General features: G+C 40.4%; 1 protein-coding gene across 1 annotated transcript in view; it reads right to left on the bottom strand.

Annotated features, from left to right (window-relative positions):
* Window positions 1-19,608, bottom strand: part of DOCK9 (dedicator of cytokinesis 9) — a 359,630-nt gene extending 340,022 nt beyond the window's left edge. The window contains exon 1 of the mRNA XM_027854137.1: window positions 19,480-19,608. Within this exon, the coding sequence (XP_027709938.1) occupies window positions 19,480-19,608 (129 nt within the window). The remainder of the gene's footprint in view (window positions 1-19,479) is intronic.
* Between the last annotated feature and the right edge of the window lie 519 nt (window positions 19,609-20,127).

The raw sequence follows: 20,127 nt of genomic DNA, 5'->3' as shown, positions 1-20,127 counted from the left end.
TATGTTTTGGGGCAAAAATTCAAAAATGTTTCAAGTTACATAGCTAAGCCACCTAGCGAGGTTTGACACTCACAGGTTCAGTATAGAACAACCCAAATAAGAAGGGCATCTCTCTATAACGGATGATGGGGAGACTAAGCCAGACCCTGATCTTTTTTCCTTTCACAAAAGCCACCACTGCTGGAACTGAATTTTTGAATCCTGCTCTGTAATGTGCTAGGACCAAATCAACAGGCATTTATCAAGTGCTTATTCTATGCGAAGCACTGTGCTAAATCCTAAAAAACCTGGTCCCTGCACCCAAGGAGCAAGTATACTTTCTAAAGAGGGAGGCAACATGCAAATTACTAAGCATATACAAGATATATACAGAGTTTCCTTGGCAAAGATACTAGAGTGGTTGGCCATTTCCTTCTGCAGCTCATTTTACAGATGAGGAAACTGTGGTAAACAGGGTTAAATGAATTGTCCAGGGTTACACAACTAGTAAGTGTCTAAGGCCAGATCTGAACTCACGAAGAGGAGCCCAGGGTTCTATCCACTGGGCCACCTAGCTGCCCTAAATTCAGAGTAGTTGAAAGGCGATCTGAAAGGGGAAGGCACTAGCAACTAGGGTGAAGAAGAGATGGTAAAAGACCTCCTGGAGAAAGTAGGAATTGGGCTGAGTCTTGAAAGAAGCCAATGAAACTAAGAGATCTGAACCAAACTAAATAATTTGGTTGGAACCAAATCAGTTTAAAATGTCTAGCATGTTCAAAGTCATCAAAATTACAAATAATATAAATGGTAAAAGAAAGATTCACAGTAGGTGGAAATTAGGCTGGAAGATACTTCCAATGATGAAATATATAAAGGACATTACTGAAGATGTTTATGATCAGAAAAGGAGATTGGCTGCTCATGTAGCAAGGATGAGACAATAGTTGGTCAGTCCAAGCACCATATTAGTATTTTCCCAACACTACCTCCTTTAAAAAAAGAGAGAAAGGCCTCCAGTACACTGGATTCTCTACAGTAAAAAAAAAAAAAAAAAAATCAACACCAGACAAGTTAGTTCACTCTCTCTGTCTCTCTGTCTCTCTGTCTCTTTCTGTCTCTCTGTCTCTCTCTCTCTCTCTCTCTTGCTTGGGTTCAAATCTTCTCTTTGCTCCTCACTCAACCTGTGTGACCTGCCTTGGATGAGTCACAACCTCTCAGGACCTTGTTTCTTTGATAAAATGCAGAATGGATGGGGGAGAAAGTAGACTAGAAAACTACAGCAGTCCCCTCCTACCCTAGACCTATGATCTTGTCATTTATGAAAAGGAATGAATAAGAATAGCACAGAGTGGGAAAAGTGGAAGGGTTTTAATCTGCAAGAGCAGAGACAATACTAGTAGGGATGAAACAAAGAAATAGACATCCAAATCATGCTCCTTGGTAGCCAATAATTGACTGCTACCATACCACGGTATGGGACCCTGGGTAGGCTCCCAGAGACAGTAGATAAGGACAAAATTTTAAACTCCACCAGAAATTTGCAAGGAGTAGTGTGGAGGAGAGAGAAAGGGTTCTTCTGGCTCTCTGAAGTCAAGGGATATGTGTCCACTGTAGCTACAAAGGAAATTCCCCTAATTCTCATTTAAACCTCCAAGAGGTACCCATTAAAATACAGAATTTATAATGCCTATAACGGGAGTTCCCATGGCCCCTTGTAGGTCCCCAATAGTCTTTACTTTAATGTTCCTCTCATGATGTTAAAATATTAATACATGATCCTCTCCAATGGTCCATGACTCACAAAACATCTCTGCAGGTTTATAAGTCCCTCCTCCCACTCACCATTTTTAACAACATATCATGAAATTCCAAATACCAATATACTTGCTAAAGCTTGTCCAACATATTAACTGTTCTAGGGAAAACTAATCCTGTGTCAGAGATCCATGTGCTTTTGAGCTCAAAGTGGTTAGCTAATAAAATTCCTTTTAAAACTTGATACATTAATTGGCTTTCACAAAGCAAACCTCAGAAAAGTCAGAAAAACATTCATGCTTCATTTTCCAAGGAACGACATCAAATAATGAACAGTTCCATCTAATCCTCTGGAAAAACACTTAAACAACATTCTAGCATCACAGTCATCCAAAGAACATGAAGCCCTTCTTAAAACTGTATCCAGAGAAAATGAAAATGGCTAAACAGATATTTAAAATCTGGGAAGAGAAAATTTAATATCCTATAAATACAAATAGACCATAAGGGGACTCAACATTTTATAAGTGTTTTGGTATCTCTGCTGTAATGAACTATGAAAACCTTCACTTCTACTTATGGAAAATACAATAAAATGGAATGATAGATTAAGTTCCCCCAAACAATTCAACAATGTCATAAATCACCACAATAATTTGTGTTTTTATCATTTCTCCCATTAGACTGTAAGTCCCTTGACACTTTGTAAAATCTCTATCCACAAAACCTAGCAGTTTCTTGTACACAGTAAGTGCTTAATAAATGTTCACTAAATTGAGTTGCAACGAGATTTCTACAAGTATTACAACCAGCATTAAATGCCCACTTAGCTATTTAGAAACCCAGAATCTTAAAGAGTTGGAAGGTACTTTACAGACCATCGAGCCATGGAATATTCATTTAAAATACGTATTTTGGCCACAGAAGTACATTCTGAAAAGTAGAACCATCAAAATTAATACAATTTACTTGGCTCTGTAGACTTCAAGTCTGCAGACTTCTAGACCCAGAGAGATCCTTTTTCAGAAGCTACAATTTAACCAGGAAGCACACAAACTAAAAATCTGAATTTAAATACAATTTGATTACTAAATTTGTCTTTAGCAAATTTGTCTCTTAGCAGTTGAAATTTCATCTGACTATACTTCTATATCTTGTGCTAACTTATTTAATTCCTTTTCTTTACCTGCCGTTATCACTGCCTGCAAAGAGAGTTACAAAGACTTTGCTAGTAGATAGGGAGATGTGAGGAGGGGGTTTCATTGTGTACAAGAACAAGGCTACACTGATAAAATCAAAAGAAAAGGAAATTCACAGTAGAGATAAATATCTTTTTATATACTTTCACAATTATCAAGGATTGTAAATACATCTGGGAAAGGCAAATACAGCAGTGAAAACCAATCCAACTATATAGTCTGTTGAAAAGAAGACTAGGAATAAGAGTCTGAGATTTTAACCCTATTCAACTTTAAAAAGGGAATTTAACCTGGGATCCATGGACTCGGTTTTTTTTTTTATCAAAACTGGATTTCAATATAATTTGTTTCCTTTGTGATCCCATGTATTTTGTGTATTTAAAAACATTATTCTGGGAAGGGATGCCAGAGTGTCCAAAGGAGTCCATGACACACACAAAAATTTAATTACCCCTACCTTAACCTTTCCAGGCTTCAGTTTCTCCTATGTAAAATGAAGAGTGTAGATTAATTGATCTTAAAAGTTTTTAGTCTTTTTTAGACTTTTTTTTAAGCCTTTTTAGTCTTAATTTTCTAAAATTCATGACTCTCTACCTTGTGAAAGTCTATTAATCTAGTCAATTAAATTAATTCACAGAATTTCTAAGCATATATTTAATGTTATAAGTGCCTAGGGAAACAAGACAAAAATGAAATCCTCCTTCCCTTTAACAGGCTTCAGTCAATCAAACAAGTTTCTAATAGAAAATTAGGTGGCTCATTGGATAGAGAACTGGTCCTGAGCTAGGAAGACCCAAGTTCAAATCCAGTCTCAGACACTTACTAGCTGTGTGACCTTGGGCAAGTCACCTAACCTTTCTTTGCCTCAGTTTTCTCAACTGTAAAAAGGGAATAATAATTGCCCATACCTCATGAGGTTACTGATATTTATAAAGCACTTAGTGCAGTGTGTGGCACATAGTAGGTGCTATAATTATTCCTTCCCTCTTAAGCACCTTTTATTGCCAGGCACTGTGCTGAAGAGAGAAAGAAGCATCTATCAATGAGCTTACATTCTAATGAAAGAGAGGGTAGACATACACATTTATAGGCATACCTCCTTTTATTGTGCTTCACTTTACTGCATTTTACTGATATTGTGTTTTTTACAAATTAAAGGTTTGTGGCAACCCTTCATCAAGCAATTCTACAGGTCCCATTTTTCCAATAGCATGTGTTCACATCATGTCACTGTGTCACATTTTGGTGGTTCTCACAATATTTCACACCTTTTCATTGTTATCATATCTGTTATAGTGATTTATGATCAGTGATCTTTGATGTTACTATTGTAAATGTTTTTGAAGGGAGCACCTACCGCACCCATATAAGACAGCAAACTTAATTGATAAATGTTGTATGTGTTCTGACTGCTCCCCCAAGCAGCCCTTCCCGTCAGGCATGAGGAGCAGTTGATACAAACGCACAGAGATGGGAGATAGGCCATTCAGAGTTCAGAACAGCAATTAAATAGTATGACCAGACCACATAATGTGTGCAACATGTGTGTACAATGCCCCAGGATGGGAAGGCATTTATTAAATGCTTACCATGTGCTAAACACATGGGACATACATATAGAAAAATGAGACAACTGAGGCTTTCGCGGGCTCACATCGTAATTAGGTGACACAACATGTAAATGAGGGTTTAGTTTTATGGTAAATGAAAAGACTAAGTGGTACTTAAGGCTCACCTGGCAAAGCAGAAGGATAAAAAGTAAGGGAGGTAATGGATAACACGACCAGATACATAGGAAGGGGCTAGACCAGGGGTGGGGAACCTGTGGCCTTCTAGATCCTTAAGTGAGGCCTTTTAATTGAATCCACTTTGAATGTGACCTTAAGGCCACAGGTTCCCCACCCCTGGGCTAGACTGTGGAGACCTTTAAATTTCAAAGAGGAAAATTTGCATTTGAACGGAGAAGTAGTAAGGAGGCACGGGAATTTACTGTGTAGGAGGCTAACTTGGATAGCCCTGCTATTTAGGGTGAACACTATAGAAGCTGGGTCGTTGCAGTGAAGTGGGGAGAGAAGACAAGATTTAATTCACATAGCTGGAATTACTTCACACGCATGTTCAAAATCCCCTACGTCAAGCACAGTCTTATAGACACAAACTTCAAAGAAGTTTAAAAAAAAAACCCAAAAACCCTGAACCTGAGTTTACAAAAAAAAAAAAAAAAAACCATACAAAATAGCACTGCAAATATTTTCTAATCAGATAGTAGAAATTTATGTTTGGTTTTCTCTTGTCAAATAGAGTGATAAGCTAATTTTTAAACAAACTGATTACAGTGATTTAAAAGTAAAGATAAAGACTTCACTGCTGGAGTGCTTGAATGCCCAAATCTCCTACTTCTAACCCATACAATTAGGGACAAGTCACAAAAATCACAGAATCTTAAATCTCCTTGGAAGGGACCTCAAAGGCCAAATAGTCTCACTCACACCTGATCAGGCTCTAAAATATCCCCAAATGGTTAATTATTTAGTTTCTAGTTGAAAACTCCATGGAGAGAATTTTCTAGAGAAAATGAAATTATTGCAAGGCATGAGACACTCGTACAGCTGGAAGGGACCTTAGAGGTCATCTACACCTATCAACTTCATTTTACAGATGAGGAAACTGAGGTCCTAAGCAAAACGAACCATTTCACAAAGTAATGAGTCTTCTGACCCGAGATCCAGGATTCTTCCCACAAGACTGTGCCCTACCTTTCTGAATGTCAGAGCTAGAAGAAATCCCAAAGATTTAATCAAACACTTCATTTGCAAATTGAGAGAACTGTGTCCAAAAAGGGGAAATGACTTGCTACCTTCTTGAGAGAAATAAGGAAAGTTCCCAGGAAAAGCTGTAAATACCAAGAACCGAGGTACAGCCATTAAACTGGGGGGGGGAAATGGTAAGCTTTAATAGGATCTAGATTTATTATCAGGGACAGCTAGATGGCACAACGGATAGAGCACTGGACTTGAGAGTTAGGAAGATCTGAGTTCAAATCTCAGATGCTAATTAGCTATATGACCCTGGGCAGGTCACTTAACCCCTATTTGCTTCAGTTCTTCATCTATAAAATAGGGACTCAGTGGAGAAGGAAATGGCAAACCACTTCAGTGTCTTTGCCAAGAAAACCCATGGATTTCGTAGAGTTAGACACGACTGAACGACAATAACGCTATCAACAGAGTTAGTAGTGACTTTATGTATCATCTATCCCCTCATTTTTCACTTCAGGAAACTGAGGCCCAGAAAAACATAAATTTACTCAAGGTCACACAGATAATAAGTAGCAAGGAAAATGCTCTTCCCAAACTTCAATACCTTTGACCAATCAGCTGGCTTCCTAGAACTCCAACATTCCCAAGGAAAATGGGAAAGTAAATCCTTTGAGCCTTTGTCTCTGAAGCTGTAACTTGAGGGAACTGGATGGATTAGAAGTGACATCATTCATGGAAGACTGGAGAGAATCCTATATTCGGGTTCAAATCCTGACTGCTACTTACTTAGCTGTAACAATCTAGATAATTCATTCAACCCCAAGGTCTCAGTTTCTTCATCTATAAAATAAGATTTGGACTAGATCAGAGGGTCAAACTCTTGGTCCAGGGAAGCAGCCCACTTAGCAGGCAGAACCAAATTAAAATGCAATTGGGAAATGTTTAACAAAAATAACAAAAATATAATGCAACAGAGATAATGTTAATTTGTGGTTTTCTAAGTTACTACGTGCCAGGAACCTGTTTCCATTTGAGTTTGATACCAATGAACTAGATCACCACTAAGGTCCCTCGAAGATAACAAAGCCTACAATTCTATACTCAGTCACAGTTTCTATTACCTAAGTTCCATATAAAAAAAGCTTTTCCACTGACTCTTCTAAACAATGAGTTTTACTATTCAATAGTTGGAGCAAAGGCTTAGCCACTGTAATTTCTTAAAAACTTGTGTCCCATGGAGTAATTGAGAACTTTCAAATCACTAAAGAGTCAAAATCACCAAATGCAGTGTAGATGTTTTTTTTTTTTCAGTCTTCATTCCCTCTTGACCTCTCTGAAGCAATATCACCTTACTGAACATCCCCTCTTCCTAGATACTCTCTCCCTTGGCTTCCAAGATGCCACACTGTTCCAGTATCTCCTCAGACCGTTTCTTTTCTGTTTTCACAGGCTCTTCTCATTCCCCTTGAAATAGGTATTGCCCAAGGTTTGGTCAGCCTTCTTCTCTCTCCACATTTGTCTTCCTTGTAGAGGTATGTAATGCACATTGAAATGTTCAACTAGAAGTTAGGGAAAACCTGATTCTGAATCCTGCTTAGGAAACTAAGCTTATCGTCATAGCAGCAAGCTTATTTTCTTCTGACCCCCACTAACCTTCCCACCTGTGTTATACATTATTCCCCTTCTATATTCTATGGTACAGTCAAATTGGCCTTCTTTCTGTTCTTCACACATAATACTCTTCCACTCCCCACTTTTACATTGTCTGCCCCCCATTCTTGGAATGGTTGTTCAGCTGTTTCCAATTGTGTCTGACTCTGTGACCCCATTTGGGATTTTCTTGGCAAAGATACTGGAGTGGATGGCCATTTCCTTCTCAAGCTTATTTTACAGATGAGGAAATTGAGGTAAATAGTGTTAAGTTACTTGCCCAGGGTCACACAGCTACTAAGTGTCCGAGGTCAGATTCAAACTCTGGGAGATGAGTTTTCCTGACTTCAAGCTCAGTGCTCTGAAGTCCTGCAATGGACTTCCTCCTAATTTCCACCTCTTAAAGAATCTCTAGTTTCCTTCAACCCTCAGGCTCAAGCATTATCTTCAACATGAAGCTTATTCTAATACCCCCCAGCTCCTAGTACTCTCTCTCTCAAAATTTCTTCCTATTTATTTAGTTATTTGTAACAAAAAAATGTACACCCCAAGGAGCCTCTATGCGGATGGACCTCCAGGGGCCATCCTATGGAGCAAGAGCTCACCTTCTTGACTCACTTATGGGGGCACAGGTGTTTAGCAGTGAGAGATGGGATCTGTGCACTGTCCTAATAACTCTTTTAAGAACCATGTTTTTAGACAAGTCAGGACAGGACTTGGGATCATCCTCCTGTCACTGGTCATTTTCTCCTCTGCAGACCTTCCCAGAAAATCTATTTCTCGTGATCACTGTTCAGTCACCTATGCTCAGACTGCACATAGGTGTGATGCCATGTGCAAACAGCTGTGATAAGTACCAGGGAAGAGGAATCTCATTCCCATGCTCACAGAAAGTCCCAAAGAGAGGAAAAGGGAGAGAGTGAGAAAGAAAAAGAAAGACAGAGATAGAGACACAGAGAGACAGAGGGACAGAGAGATATCTCAAGAAAGAAGAGAGAACAGAATTCGTTTCTCCCTTTAAATAAGCAGTCATTCCTGGTTCAATAGCCAATCTTCTTTTCATACATTCCCCTTTTCCCAGCCGCTGTAATAGATACCAAGGAATTGCCATATCACCAAGTCCTTCAGTGCTGAGCACTTGTCCCCAGAAGTGGCCAGAGGGGCTCAGGACATGTTCCATGAAATGGGGCCCATCCCTACACATGCTTCATGTGGTTAACTCCAACCCAACTGCCACAACATATATGTGGGTACACACATGCATATATATATGCATGCTGTCTCCCTCAAAAGACTATAAGCTTGCTAGGTGGCGCAATGGATAAAGCACCAGCCCTGGAATCAGGAGGACCTGAGTTCAAATCTGGTCTCGGACCAAACACTCAACACTTATTAGCTGTGGGAACCTGGGCAAGTCACTTAACCCCCACTGCCTATTAAAACAAACAAAAAAAAAGAATAAAATTTTCTTGAGGGCAAGAACTATTTCATTTGTATCCCTAGCACCTGGCACATAATAAGCCCTTCACAAATGTTTACTGATTGATTTCCCTTAAAACTTGCTTTTTCTTTCAATTTCACTATTTCTGTCAGTCTCACCATCCTTCACTTAGTCCCCCATGCTTGAAATCCAGATGTTAACTTTAACTCTGTCTTCTTCATCATCTTGCATATTTGTTACCAAAAAATGTTGATGCTACCTAAAAAATACCTCTAGTATTAAGTTTAAATTACTGACACCTCCTCCCTTCCCCAAGAAAATTTTTTTTTTTTACAAAGTGACATCCAGTTCCCTACAAAGAAAAGCCTGCAATAGTATGAAAAGGGATGGAATTCCAGCTGGATCACTTATTACCTATGTGATCTTCGTCAAGTCACTTACATTTGCTAAATCTTAATTTCAAAAATTGAGAAAGTTGGACCTTTAAGTTGCCTTCCAACACTAGATCTTTGATACTATAAAACTATGTATTTCCTCACCATGAACCTGAAGACTAAACCAACTGATGTCCAGGTGGGTGGGATCAAGAAATGGCTTTGATATTTCCCTTCAGAATTTTAAGGAGCCTGCTTTCTTTCTACTTCTCACTGACAAGAAGTATCAGACTTCCCTTAAACAGGAGAATAAAGGGACTCCTAGTTTGTTTTAGAACTGGATACTGAACTCCATTAACACTTTCTCTCCCAATCCAATCTTAGGAGGCATTAAACCTAGGATAAAGAGTAAACCACTAGCTAGGCAGAGATAAAAATATATCATTCTGAAATGACCATCCCAATACAAGGTCCAATCTAGTTCTGAAAATTCTCATTCTCACTTTCAAGGTCCAGAAGGGGGAAGCTTTCATTCTTTGTTATCCTGACAAATGAAAAACTAATGCAAAAATTACGATTTAACTATTGCCAGAGGAAGAACTCTTAAGGGTTATGAATTTCTCCCTGTGCAGACTAACCTCAATAGCTAATTCATCCCTCATTCCAAAGATAGATTTTTCTGGTCTTTTCAAAAGCTATTTTGGGTTAAGTAGTTAGCCATCTATACAAAATTCCCCAAATTTAGCATCTAGCATACCCCACCCCCAGCTTTATCTCCCTCACCTTTGTACCTGGGCCCCTTAACTTAATCGAAACTGGTCAACTCATTCCTGGAAATACATTTTGATACATGCTGTCACACTTGGCACTGTTAATTGACTTTGCTTAAATGTGGTGGTAATGTTGGTGATGAGGGGCGGGGAAGAGAATGACTGCAATATAAAATCAAAAGTCACATACTGTGGGAGGACAGACCCATTAATGCACTGTTGGCAGAACTGTGAAATGGTCCAACCATTCTAGAAAGTAATTTGGAACTAAACTGTGCTATGCCCTTTGACTCAGCAATTTCACTACTAGGCATGTACCTCAAAGAGAACAAAGAAAATAGAAAAGGTCCCATTTGTACAAAATATTCATAGCAGCATTTTTTGTTGTAGCAAACTAAGAACAAAGTGGGTGCCCATCAACTAAAAAATTACTGAACAGTTATGGCACTTGAATGTAATGGAATATTATTGTTCTACAAGAAATGATGAAGAGGATGGATTTCAAAAAATCTCAGATTGTTGTATGAACCAATGCAGAGTGCACAGAGTCAGGAGAATAATTTATATCATGACTACAACCCTGTAAAGGAAAACAATAATGAAAGACTTATGAACTATGATCAATGCAGTTATTGGTCAGAATCCCAAAAGTCTGATGATAACATATGCTTCCCACTTTTTGGCAGAGGGGAAGGGATTAGGAATGGAATAAGGTGGTTATTAAGTACCTACCATGTGCCAAGGATTGTGCTAAGTGCTTTACAAATTTACCTCATTTTATCCTTACAACAACCTTGGGAGATGAGTGCTATTATTATCCCCATTTTACAGCTGAGGAAACTGGCAGACAGAGGTTGAATGACTTGTCCTGCATCACACAGCTAGTAAGTGTCCAAGGTGGGATTTGAACCCAACTGTTCCTGACTCCAGGTCCAGCACTCTATCCGCTTTGTCACCTAGCTGCCTCAGAGAAGCTATAGATCAGAGATATCAAACCGAAGCCCAGGGCTTCATGCCCAGGGTGGCATGTGGCCCTCAACACTTTCTGAAGGGTTACTGCAGCCTGAATCATGTGAAAATTTAGTTCCTAACTAATTTTAATGTGCTGATGTATTAATTAAAAAAATATACAAACACGTGGATTTCTCAGTCAATATGCAGCCCACAGGGACCTTTATGGAGGGTTTAACAGCCCCATTTCTATCTGAACCGGACACCACTGTTGTAGACCGTAGGTACAGACTGATAAACATTTTTAGACACAGTCAATGTGTGAATTTGTTTTGCTTGACGATAATTATTTGTTATAGGAGAAGGATTTTGGAGAGAAGAATTGGTTTTTTTTGGGGGGGTGGAGGAGTAGTGATAAAAAAAAGAAAAAGAAAGGAAGAAAAGAGAATAAAGGAAACATAAAAATACACAAAAAAGCAGAAGGAAATTCAAAAGGAAACACAAACAAGCAGGGTAGTGTTGGTATTGATATGTTAAATTTAAAATCTATTTTTAAAGACCAAGCAGTACATAATAGAAATTCATTGGTTCAGAAACAATTCCCTTTTTCTGTTTTTCTTTATATGTAGTCAACCCCACACTGTACCTTTCTAAAGTCAGCTTCATCCCCCATCTCCTCCTCTCAAGAATCTTGTATTCCACTCCTGAAACTACTCTGGCCCTGACAGGTGAGCTTTCCTTCACCTTATCTTACTGAGATTCATGTCTCCAGGCCATGTCTACACATGCTGAGGCATTCAGTAGACCTTTTTCTAGCTCCACTCAATGAGTTCCTACAAGCCCTTAGAATATCAGCATCTTGAGGGCAGGGCTGTCTTGCCTAATTGTTTTTGTATCAATGTGCATTTTGTATACCGTGTATGTAGCACAGTGCCTGGTACGCTATTAGTGTTTCTTAATAAATGCTTTATCTAGCTATGTTTGTCAAATTTTTAATTAAAAAAAAAAGAAAGAATGAGAAAAAAGTGACAACAAAAACATTTAAAAGAAAAATGTCATACATGCCTGTCCCCTAGCATTTGCTTACATTTTCCCCCTATATCATGTAGCCCTATTTAAGTCATGCCCTCTTTCCATAGCAAAGCTCAGGTCCTCCCTTCTTCATGAAGGTCTCCCCAAACAAGCCAAGCTTTAAATAAGGCTCTTTCCTCTCAATTCCTGTAGCATACTTATTGTTGACACCACTCATTCAGCTCTTAAAACAATTTACCAAAGGTAGTGTAGTTTTCTTCTCCTGTATTTTTCCTATCTTCCCAAATGACTTGTAAGCCACTCAAGTACAGCTGTATCAGGGTTGTATCCCATGGAACAACAAATAGTCATGGAAACAAGTAAGCAGGGCAGCTAAGCTCATAAGCCAAGGGATGTGACCATCATTGCACTCAGCCCTGTATCTCTTTAATGGTGCCCTACATAGAGTAGGCACATGTTTGTTGATGAAAATTATTGAGGCCTCTTTTCTTTCATTCATTCAACAAATGTGTATTCAATTATTTGTATTTGTATCTTATTTTCTTAATTAGACTGGAAACTCAAAGAGGGTAGGAATCCTCTGATTCAAATTTTGTATCTTTCCTAGCAGACAGTAAGGTGCCAAGTACACAGTTAAGAGGCAGCTAGGGAGCTCAGTGGATAGAGCACTGGCCCTGGAGTCAGGAACCCCTGAATTCAAATCCAGCCTCAGACTCTCACCAGCTGTGGGACCCTGGGCAAGTCACTTCCTCTGTTTGCCTTAATTCCCTGGAGAAAGAAATGGCAAACCACTCCAGTATCTTTGCCAAGAAATCCCAAGGACATTATGGTCCACTGGGTCACGAAGAGTTGTACAAGACTGAACAACAACACACAGTTAACACATAATAATTGTTTTTTGAGTGAATGATTGCTTAATTCTATTTCTAACCTTGTTGAATTATAAACCTATCACAACTATAATTCTGTCTGCTCAATTTAAGGGGAAGAGAATTCAGGGGAAATACCACTTTTGGTTAGCCAGCTCTCATTTACCCAGACCGGATGATGAGGGCTCTCACTGCCTCTTTACCATTTCTGAAGGTTAGATACCACTTACTTACGAGAGCTGAGAAAGGGTAGAGAGAGATGAAACTGAGACCAGTGAATGCCACTATTCGGGACCATATGTGATTTGAAATTTAAAGATCAATGCTCCCCTGTCTCAGGCTACCTCAGAGATAATCTCAGGTTGCCTATACTTCCAAGATAAGTACCTACATAAAAAGCACAAGAAGGGACTTCTCCCATCTCCAGTTCATCTCTGTCCCGTCATGGTAAATTGAATGCAGCAATAACTCAAATTAGTTTTCTCCTTTTGCCTTGCAAGATCTCAAAGGAATCTGGAATGGAATGAAATACCTGGCAGGGGCTAAAACGTAGCAAGAGGCTCTTGGGCTGCAGATACTCAGATAAGATCTCTAAGGGAACTAGGTAGCCAGATGACTTGTACTATAATACCAAGGTGCAGAGTAACTGATAAAATGACTTTCGGTAGTTGCATCACTACATTTACACTAATTTTTTGGAGAGAAGGAGTATTTATGGTTCTCGTGTTACATTTCCTTTTATGGCTAGATCAATTATGTACTATGTATTAGACTGATAAAAGATTTGGGATCATTTCAGTTTCCTTCAGCATCACCAAAAACAATCATTAAATAAAATTCAATAAACACTGTTCAGTGAGAACTCTCAGTTTCAGTTTTGAACTTTTACGTTAGTATTTAGTATGTCTACCCTGAATCATGGAAAGCTAAATAGAAATCAAGAATAATGAGCATTCTTTTCATGTTAATACCACAAAAAACCAAATTTTTTCAATATCGTATGTACTTCTACAACAACAATTATTATTATTATAAATTACTTGTTGCTGCTCTGTCATGCCTGACTCTTGGTGACCCCAATTTTGGTTTTCTTAGCAAAGATACTGGAGTGGTTTGCCATTTCCTTCTCCAGCTCATTTTTTTTCAGATGGGGAAACTCAGGAAACTTAACAGGGTTAAGTGACTTGCCCAGGGTCACACTGCTAATAAGTGTCTGAGGCCAGATTTGAACTCAGAAAGAGGAGTCTCCAGCCTGGCATTCTATCTATTGTACCACTTACGTGTCCTGTCATCATACCTAGCATTTATATGTTATCTCATCTGATCCTCACAACAACAACTATTATGCTCATTTTACAGAGAAAGAATCTAAGGATGTAAGAGGTTAAGTGACTTGCCCAGAGTAACACAACTAGTTAAGTGTCTAAGGCCAGATTTTAACTCAGGGAGATAAGTCTTCCTCACTTCAAGTCTGGAACTCTATGTACTGAGCCAAATTACTTAGAACCACAGAATTGTAGAGTTGGAACGAACCTCACAAACCACCTTCATTTTACAGGAGAGGAAAGTGAGGCACAGAAGGTCTCACCCAAAGTCACACAGTTTAGAGAGCTGAGTTAAGAACTCCCTGTCAGGTCTCCTGACTCTCAGGCTTTGACATGACTTCTTAGTTATGCCAAAGGCTCATTTTATAGTCTAACAAATTGACACAGGCCCACAAACTTTGAGTCCAATAAACATGTGAAACAATGAGAATTTTATTTAAAATTGAAACTGTAATTTACAGTACTGGCACTATATTTTCACAGGATGCTAATTTTCATCAATGCTGTGATCTTATTAAATATGAATAAATAAATATGAAATGTTTGGAGACTATATGTTATCTTAGCTTCTCTGCAAAGCTGCATCATTAGTCAGTGTGTTAAGAACTTTTTTGGGGGGGGTGTTGCCAGGCAATGGGGCTAAATGACTTGCCCAGGGTCACACAGTTAGTGAATGTTTTATGTGTCTAAGGCAGGATTTGAACTCAGGTACTCCTGACTCCAGGGCCAGTACGCTATCCACTGCACCACCTAGCTGCCCCCAAGAACTTTTTTTTTTTAAGCATTTACCAGCCCCTGACCAGTTTACTAGGTGTTAAGGGGAAATACCAAATTAATAACAATAATAGCTAAAATTTATATAGTGCTTACTATGTGCCAGGCAAAGTGCTTTATAATTATTATCTCATTTGATTTTCACAACAAGCCTGTGAGATAGGTGTTATTATTTATCTCCATTTTGCGGAAGCAGAAACTAAGGCAAACCAAGGTTAAATGACTTGCCCAGGGTCACACAGAAGTCAGCTCTTCCTGACTCCTGGCCCAGGTCTCTATCCATTGCACTAACTAGCTGCCCATTAATTATTAAAATTAAAAACAGACTTGGTCCTGAAAGCGGATGAGTTATAACCACCATTAACAAAGTTTATACAGCACATCAGAAGGTATCTGGGACTCATTCGACTGGACTTTCCCTGATGAGAGTCAGTGTGGCTTGTCAAAGACTCTGATAGCCATGAACTACGAGGTGGACTGAGTGATCTGGGCATTGGCACATGGTAGAGATAACTTCCTGGAAGGAAGTGGTGCATACATAGCAAGAGGAATGGGGGAAGGGCAGGGGAGGAGACAGGGTGATGGAAGCAAGCACTGGGTACCGAGCCCAGTGATATTCATGGGTTGGTAGTTTTTACCCTAGGCCAAACCTCACAGCCACGAACTCCTGAGCTGCAACTCACAGGGTGGCTTGGAAACGTGTTTTCCGCTTCAACCGAGAGCCCTTCCTATTTCTGAATGGGCTTTTTGGACTCGGTGCTTTGCACTTGTTGAAGCATGGTTTTTATCATACAAATGGTCATATTCAGACTGAAGTGCTGAGATACCAGGGGCCCTGGCTGCACATGCCTAAAGACCGTCACAGGTACATACACACACACATATATACGTGTGTAATACATAATGTATATATATAATGACTTCATGACCCATAAGTGGTAGATCTGTTTTCCTCAGATGTCATCTTAAAATATGTGTCTATAACATAGATACATATATTATATACATATATCTATTCATATGACTTTATGACCTGTAAGTGGTAATCTGTTTTCCTTAGATGCCATCTTAAAAATATATATACATAACATATATACACATATATTGCATGCATATATAATATATATGTGTTTATAATATATACATGTATTATATTTTATGTTTTTAAGATAGCATATATAATATGTAAACATATAGCATTATTTAATATATAATGTTATATATGTGTCTATTTTTGAGACGTCATCTAAGGAAAACAGATTACCACTTATAGGTCATAAAGTCATATTGAGGACACACATAAGAATGAAGTGTGAGTAAGTCATCCTCAGATATGAAGCCCAAGTATTTATAGACACAACTTTAGTCTCTGATTTGCCTAGTGCTCATCAATGATAAGCAAATTAGAAAATGGCAACAATGACCCCTTGTTGTCAACCTAATGATTTTATTATAAACAATAATACATATAATTATTTAAAACAATAACAATAGCTAGCATTTATCTAGTGCTTGAAGGCTGTTAAGACACCTCACATACATGATCTCATTTGATACTTTCAACAACCCTGTGAAACTGGTACTGCAGGTATTATCATCCCCATTTTAAAGACGAGGAAACTAGATTTCAAACAGATTAAGTGATTTGCCCAAGCATTAGTAATGGAGCCTGAACTCAGTTTTGTACCGACTCTAACCCCAGTTGATATCTGCTCTCTTCAGAAGACTGCTGACAGCTTAAAAAGGTGGCAGAGTTATAAAGTGCCGTTTTTCCTTCTATTCCTAAAGGTAATGGTTGGGGTAACATTTATTATTAAAAACTCAAGTTTCTATAGCACTTTAAGGTTTCCAAAGCCCTTGCCTCACAAGCCTGTGAAGTGCCACAAGTATGATTCCCATTTTACAGATAGGAAAACTGAAAAACAGAATAAACGACTTTTCCATGTTCATAAAGACAGCAAGTATTAGAGCAGAGACTCAGACCTGGGTCTCCCAAATCCAAATGCTTCTGTCTTGCCACTTTATATGCTGCTTTTCTTTTGATATAATAGGCTACCCTAATGAGGATAGCATCCTTCAGTTAAAAGAAGGAAGTTAAGAGTGAAAAGAAAATTAGTAGCAATACAGACAATAATCTAATTTCCTAGGCATTTGATAAACTGTGGGGCTAACCCAAATACTGTTTTTTAATCTAAATATTAAATTAAATTTTTTTTCAAATGAAGATCTGCCTTCTCTCCCTCCCATCTCTTCCATCTATGTACTAATTATTGAGAAGATTCAGGAAAATATATTAATGATCAAAATTATTTAGCAATCTTACAACTAATTTATTTTGCTGTTTAAAATCACTAAGCTACTCACGTTCTATTTAGAGTTAATCAAGAAGAAATAACTGAAATACTGTACCAACCCATAGCAGCGGAACCTTTGGACACAACTACATTATTCTCGATAAGAAGATGGTTAAGAGTTTCTTCTGGGGAGCAGCTAGGTGGTGCATTGGATACAGCACAGCCCTGGATTCAGGAGGACCTGAGTTCAAATCCGGCCTCAGACACATAATACTTACTAGCTGTGTGACCCTGGGCAAGTTACTTAATCCCCATTGCCCAACCAAAAAAAAAAAGTTTCTTCTGTTCCTTCCTCATTCTTGCAGTGGAGAGTGTGCAGGGCCTGGAGTCAGGAAGGTCTGAGTCCAAATCTAATCTCAGACCTTTACTAGCTGAGGACAAGTCACTTAACCTCACTTTGCCTCAGTTTCTTCATCTGTAAAATGGGGATAACAATATCACCTACCTCAAAGGGTTGTTGTAAGGCTCAAATGAGATAGATAATAATTATAAAGTGCTTAGCACACTGCCAAGCACATAGTAAGCATTACATAAATGTTGGCTCCTATTATTATTATTATTATCTTTAATAAATCAATTGAGATCATAATGGGGAAGGAATCAGCTTACTCTTCATATCAGTCTAAAGTAACAGTTTGTTGGCCTTAGATGAGTAAGTAAACCTTCCAGTTAACAAAAAAAAAATATCTTGACATATGAACTGAACAAACTGGATATGAAAACTAGCAGAGTGTATTCTCCATGAACTCATCATTTATACTCTCAATTTCTGACTGTGAACTCCACAGAGCATCTTAGTATCAAAAAATGTTTTACTTTCGTTAAGAGCATATGTACTCCGCTCCTAAAGCAGGGGGTTCTTAACCTTTCGTGTGTGTATGATGGATATCTTTAGAAGTCTTATAAAACCTTTGGACCCTTTTTTAAGAATAATGTTTTTTAAATAATTAAAGAAGTGCTAAATTTCAGTCAAGATATTAGTAAAAACAAAGATGTCATTTATTTCCAATTCAAGTTCATGGACCTCCCTGAAATCTATCCACAGAACTCTACGCAAGAACCCCAGCCCTAGCAATACCCCACACATACTATCTCAGTGCCCAGAACCTTCCTTTTACAAACAAGGAAAAAAGTACCCACCCACAAACAAACTCCTTTCAAGACATACCAAAAGCCTTTTACAATACATATGAGTGGTTAAAAGTTTCCAGATGGATAACGTGCTGCTTTCCAAACCCTAACAAGAAGTTCTAGGACAGCTCCTGCAGAATTGCTACCACTTAAAAACTAAAGTCTGTCATGATTTACTCCAGTTTCCTAATATAGCATCCACCATACTGAGGATGGAAAAGTTGACTTAAAACTCCTAACACCTAGAGATTGCGCTCTTCCTTTTCTCTTGTCCAAAGACCTTCTGCTGGACTCCTGATATTTTTTCCCCCTGTTCAATGCACAAATTTGGGGTATGTCCATAAATCAACAGCTAATTTAAACCAATTATGAAATATATGCACACAGGTGGCTAGGGTTAACAGCCTCCCCCCCATATATGTGGGGCATACCTAAAAATCCAAGGAGTGGGCTGAAGGAGAGAATTCTAGGTCACTTCCTTGCTTGGCCCACAGAAGTCAGGCACCCCTTCCCCACAGAATAGGCCTGCGAATGGGAGGAAAGACAGGAGGGAGGAGGAGGAGAAAAGGGAAAAAAAAAAGGCCACAAGTGCCAAATATCAGCTTTGGTCCTCCACTCAAAGAGGAAGACAGATGGTGAAAGACGAGAGGGTACCAAGAGCATTCCTTTCCTCTTTCTGAGACAGAGAAGGTGAAAGGTGAGTTGGGTCACGTCCATGAAATCTGCTCCAGGGCGAGGACAGGGCAATGCTGGAGGAAAATGGGGTCCTGTTCTTGGATCTGCTCTTTGATCCGGATGGCTCCAGGAGACCTGTTCTGGCCAGTCCTACCCATCCCCTCGTTGGACTTCTCCTCCTCCTCCTCCTCCTCCTCTTCCCTCCCCCCGCCCCCCACCTCTTCGCCTAGCGAGCCCCAGCTCCACTGGCGGCTCCGCCTCATCCCGACCGGCTGACGGGAGCGGAGGGAGGGAAAGAGGGAGCGTGGCGTGCGGAGGAGGGGACTCGCGGCTGGGGCTTGGGATGCGCCCCGCGCCCCCGCCGCCGCCCCTGCCCAGGCTGCCGGCGCTGCGCTCTACCTGCGCCCAGCCCCGCGCGCTCTCCTCTGCGCTCACACTCACCAAGAGCACGGAGCCCCGCACCACCTCCGACACGCTCTGCCGCAGCTCGGCCGCCGTGCCGGGCTTGCTCAGCGCCCGGGTGAACTTCCGAGTCTCCGCCGAGGCGGGGAGCAGCGGCGGCTGCGACATCCTCTGCCTCCTGGCCGCCGCCGCCGCCGCCACCGCCGCCGCCGCCGCCTCCTCCTGCTGGAGTCCCGGGCCGCGCCGATCCGGCCACCGCCAGGTGCAGCCACCGCAGCCGGCCCAGCTTCTCGCTGCTGCTCCTCGCTCCAGGCTCCTGCCGGGGATCCCGAGAGAGCGGGCGGGCGGGCGGGCTCGTGGGCTGCGCAGGTCCTGGCTCGTCCCCTCCCCGCCGCCGCCGCCGCTGCTGCTGCTGCTGTCAAGCCTAGTTCCTGCCTCCTCTTCCTCTGCTAACGCCCGGGACGGCTGGGTCGGCGGCGACGGCTTCCCAACTCACTCCGGGCAGTGCTCCCGGTTGTTGCTCCTGAGGCTGTCCCGGCTCCCCCATGCTACCAGCTCTCACCGCCGGCGGCCTCCTCCTCTGGGCGGAGTGTCCAGCCCAAGGCGGGGCCGCGGAGTGGAGGAGGCGGGGCTGAGCCCCATCCTGAAACTGGCGAGCTCTCAGGGCCCCCCACCCCCCGACTCGGT

This window comes from Vombatus ursinus, unplaced genomic scaffold (assembly GCF_900497805.2).
Source record: "Vombatus ursinus unplaced genomic scaffold, bare-nosed wombat genome assembly UNPS02010304.1, whole genome shotgun sequence".
Taxonomy (NCBI): Eukaryota; Metazoa; Chordata; class Mammalia; order Diprotodontia; family Vombatidae; genus Vombatus; species Vombatus ursinus.
Note: the sequence above shows the minus strand (reverse complement) of the source record. Positions and strands in the feature narration are given on the sequence as shown.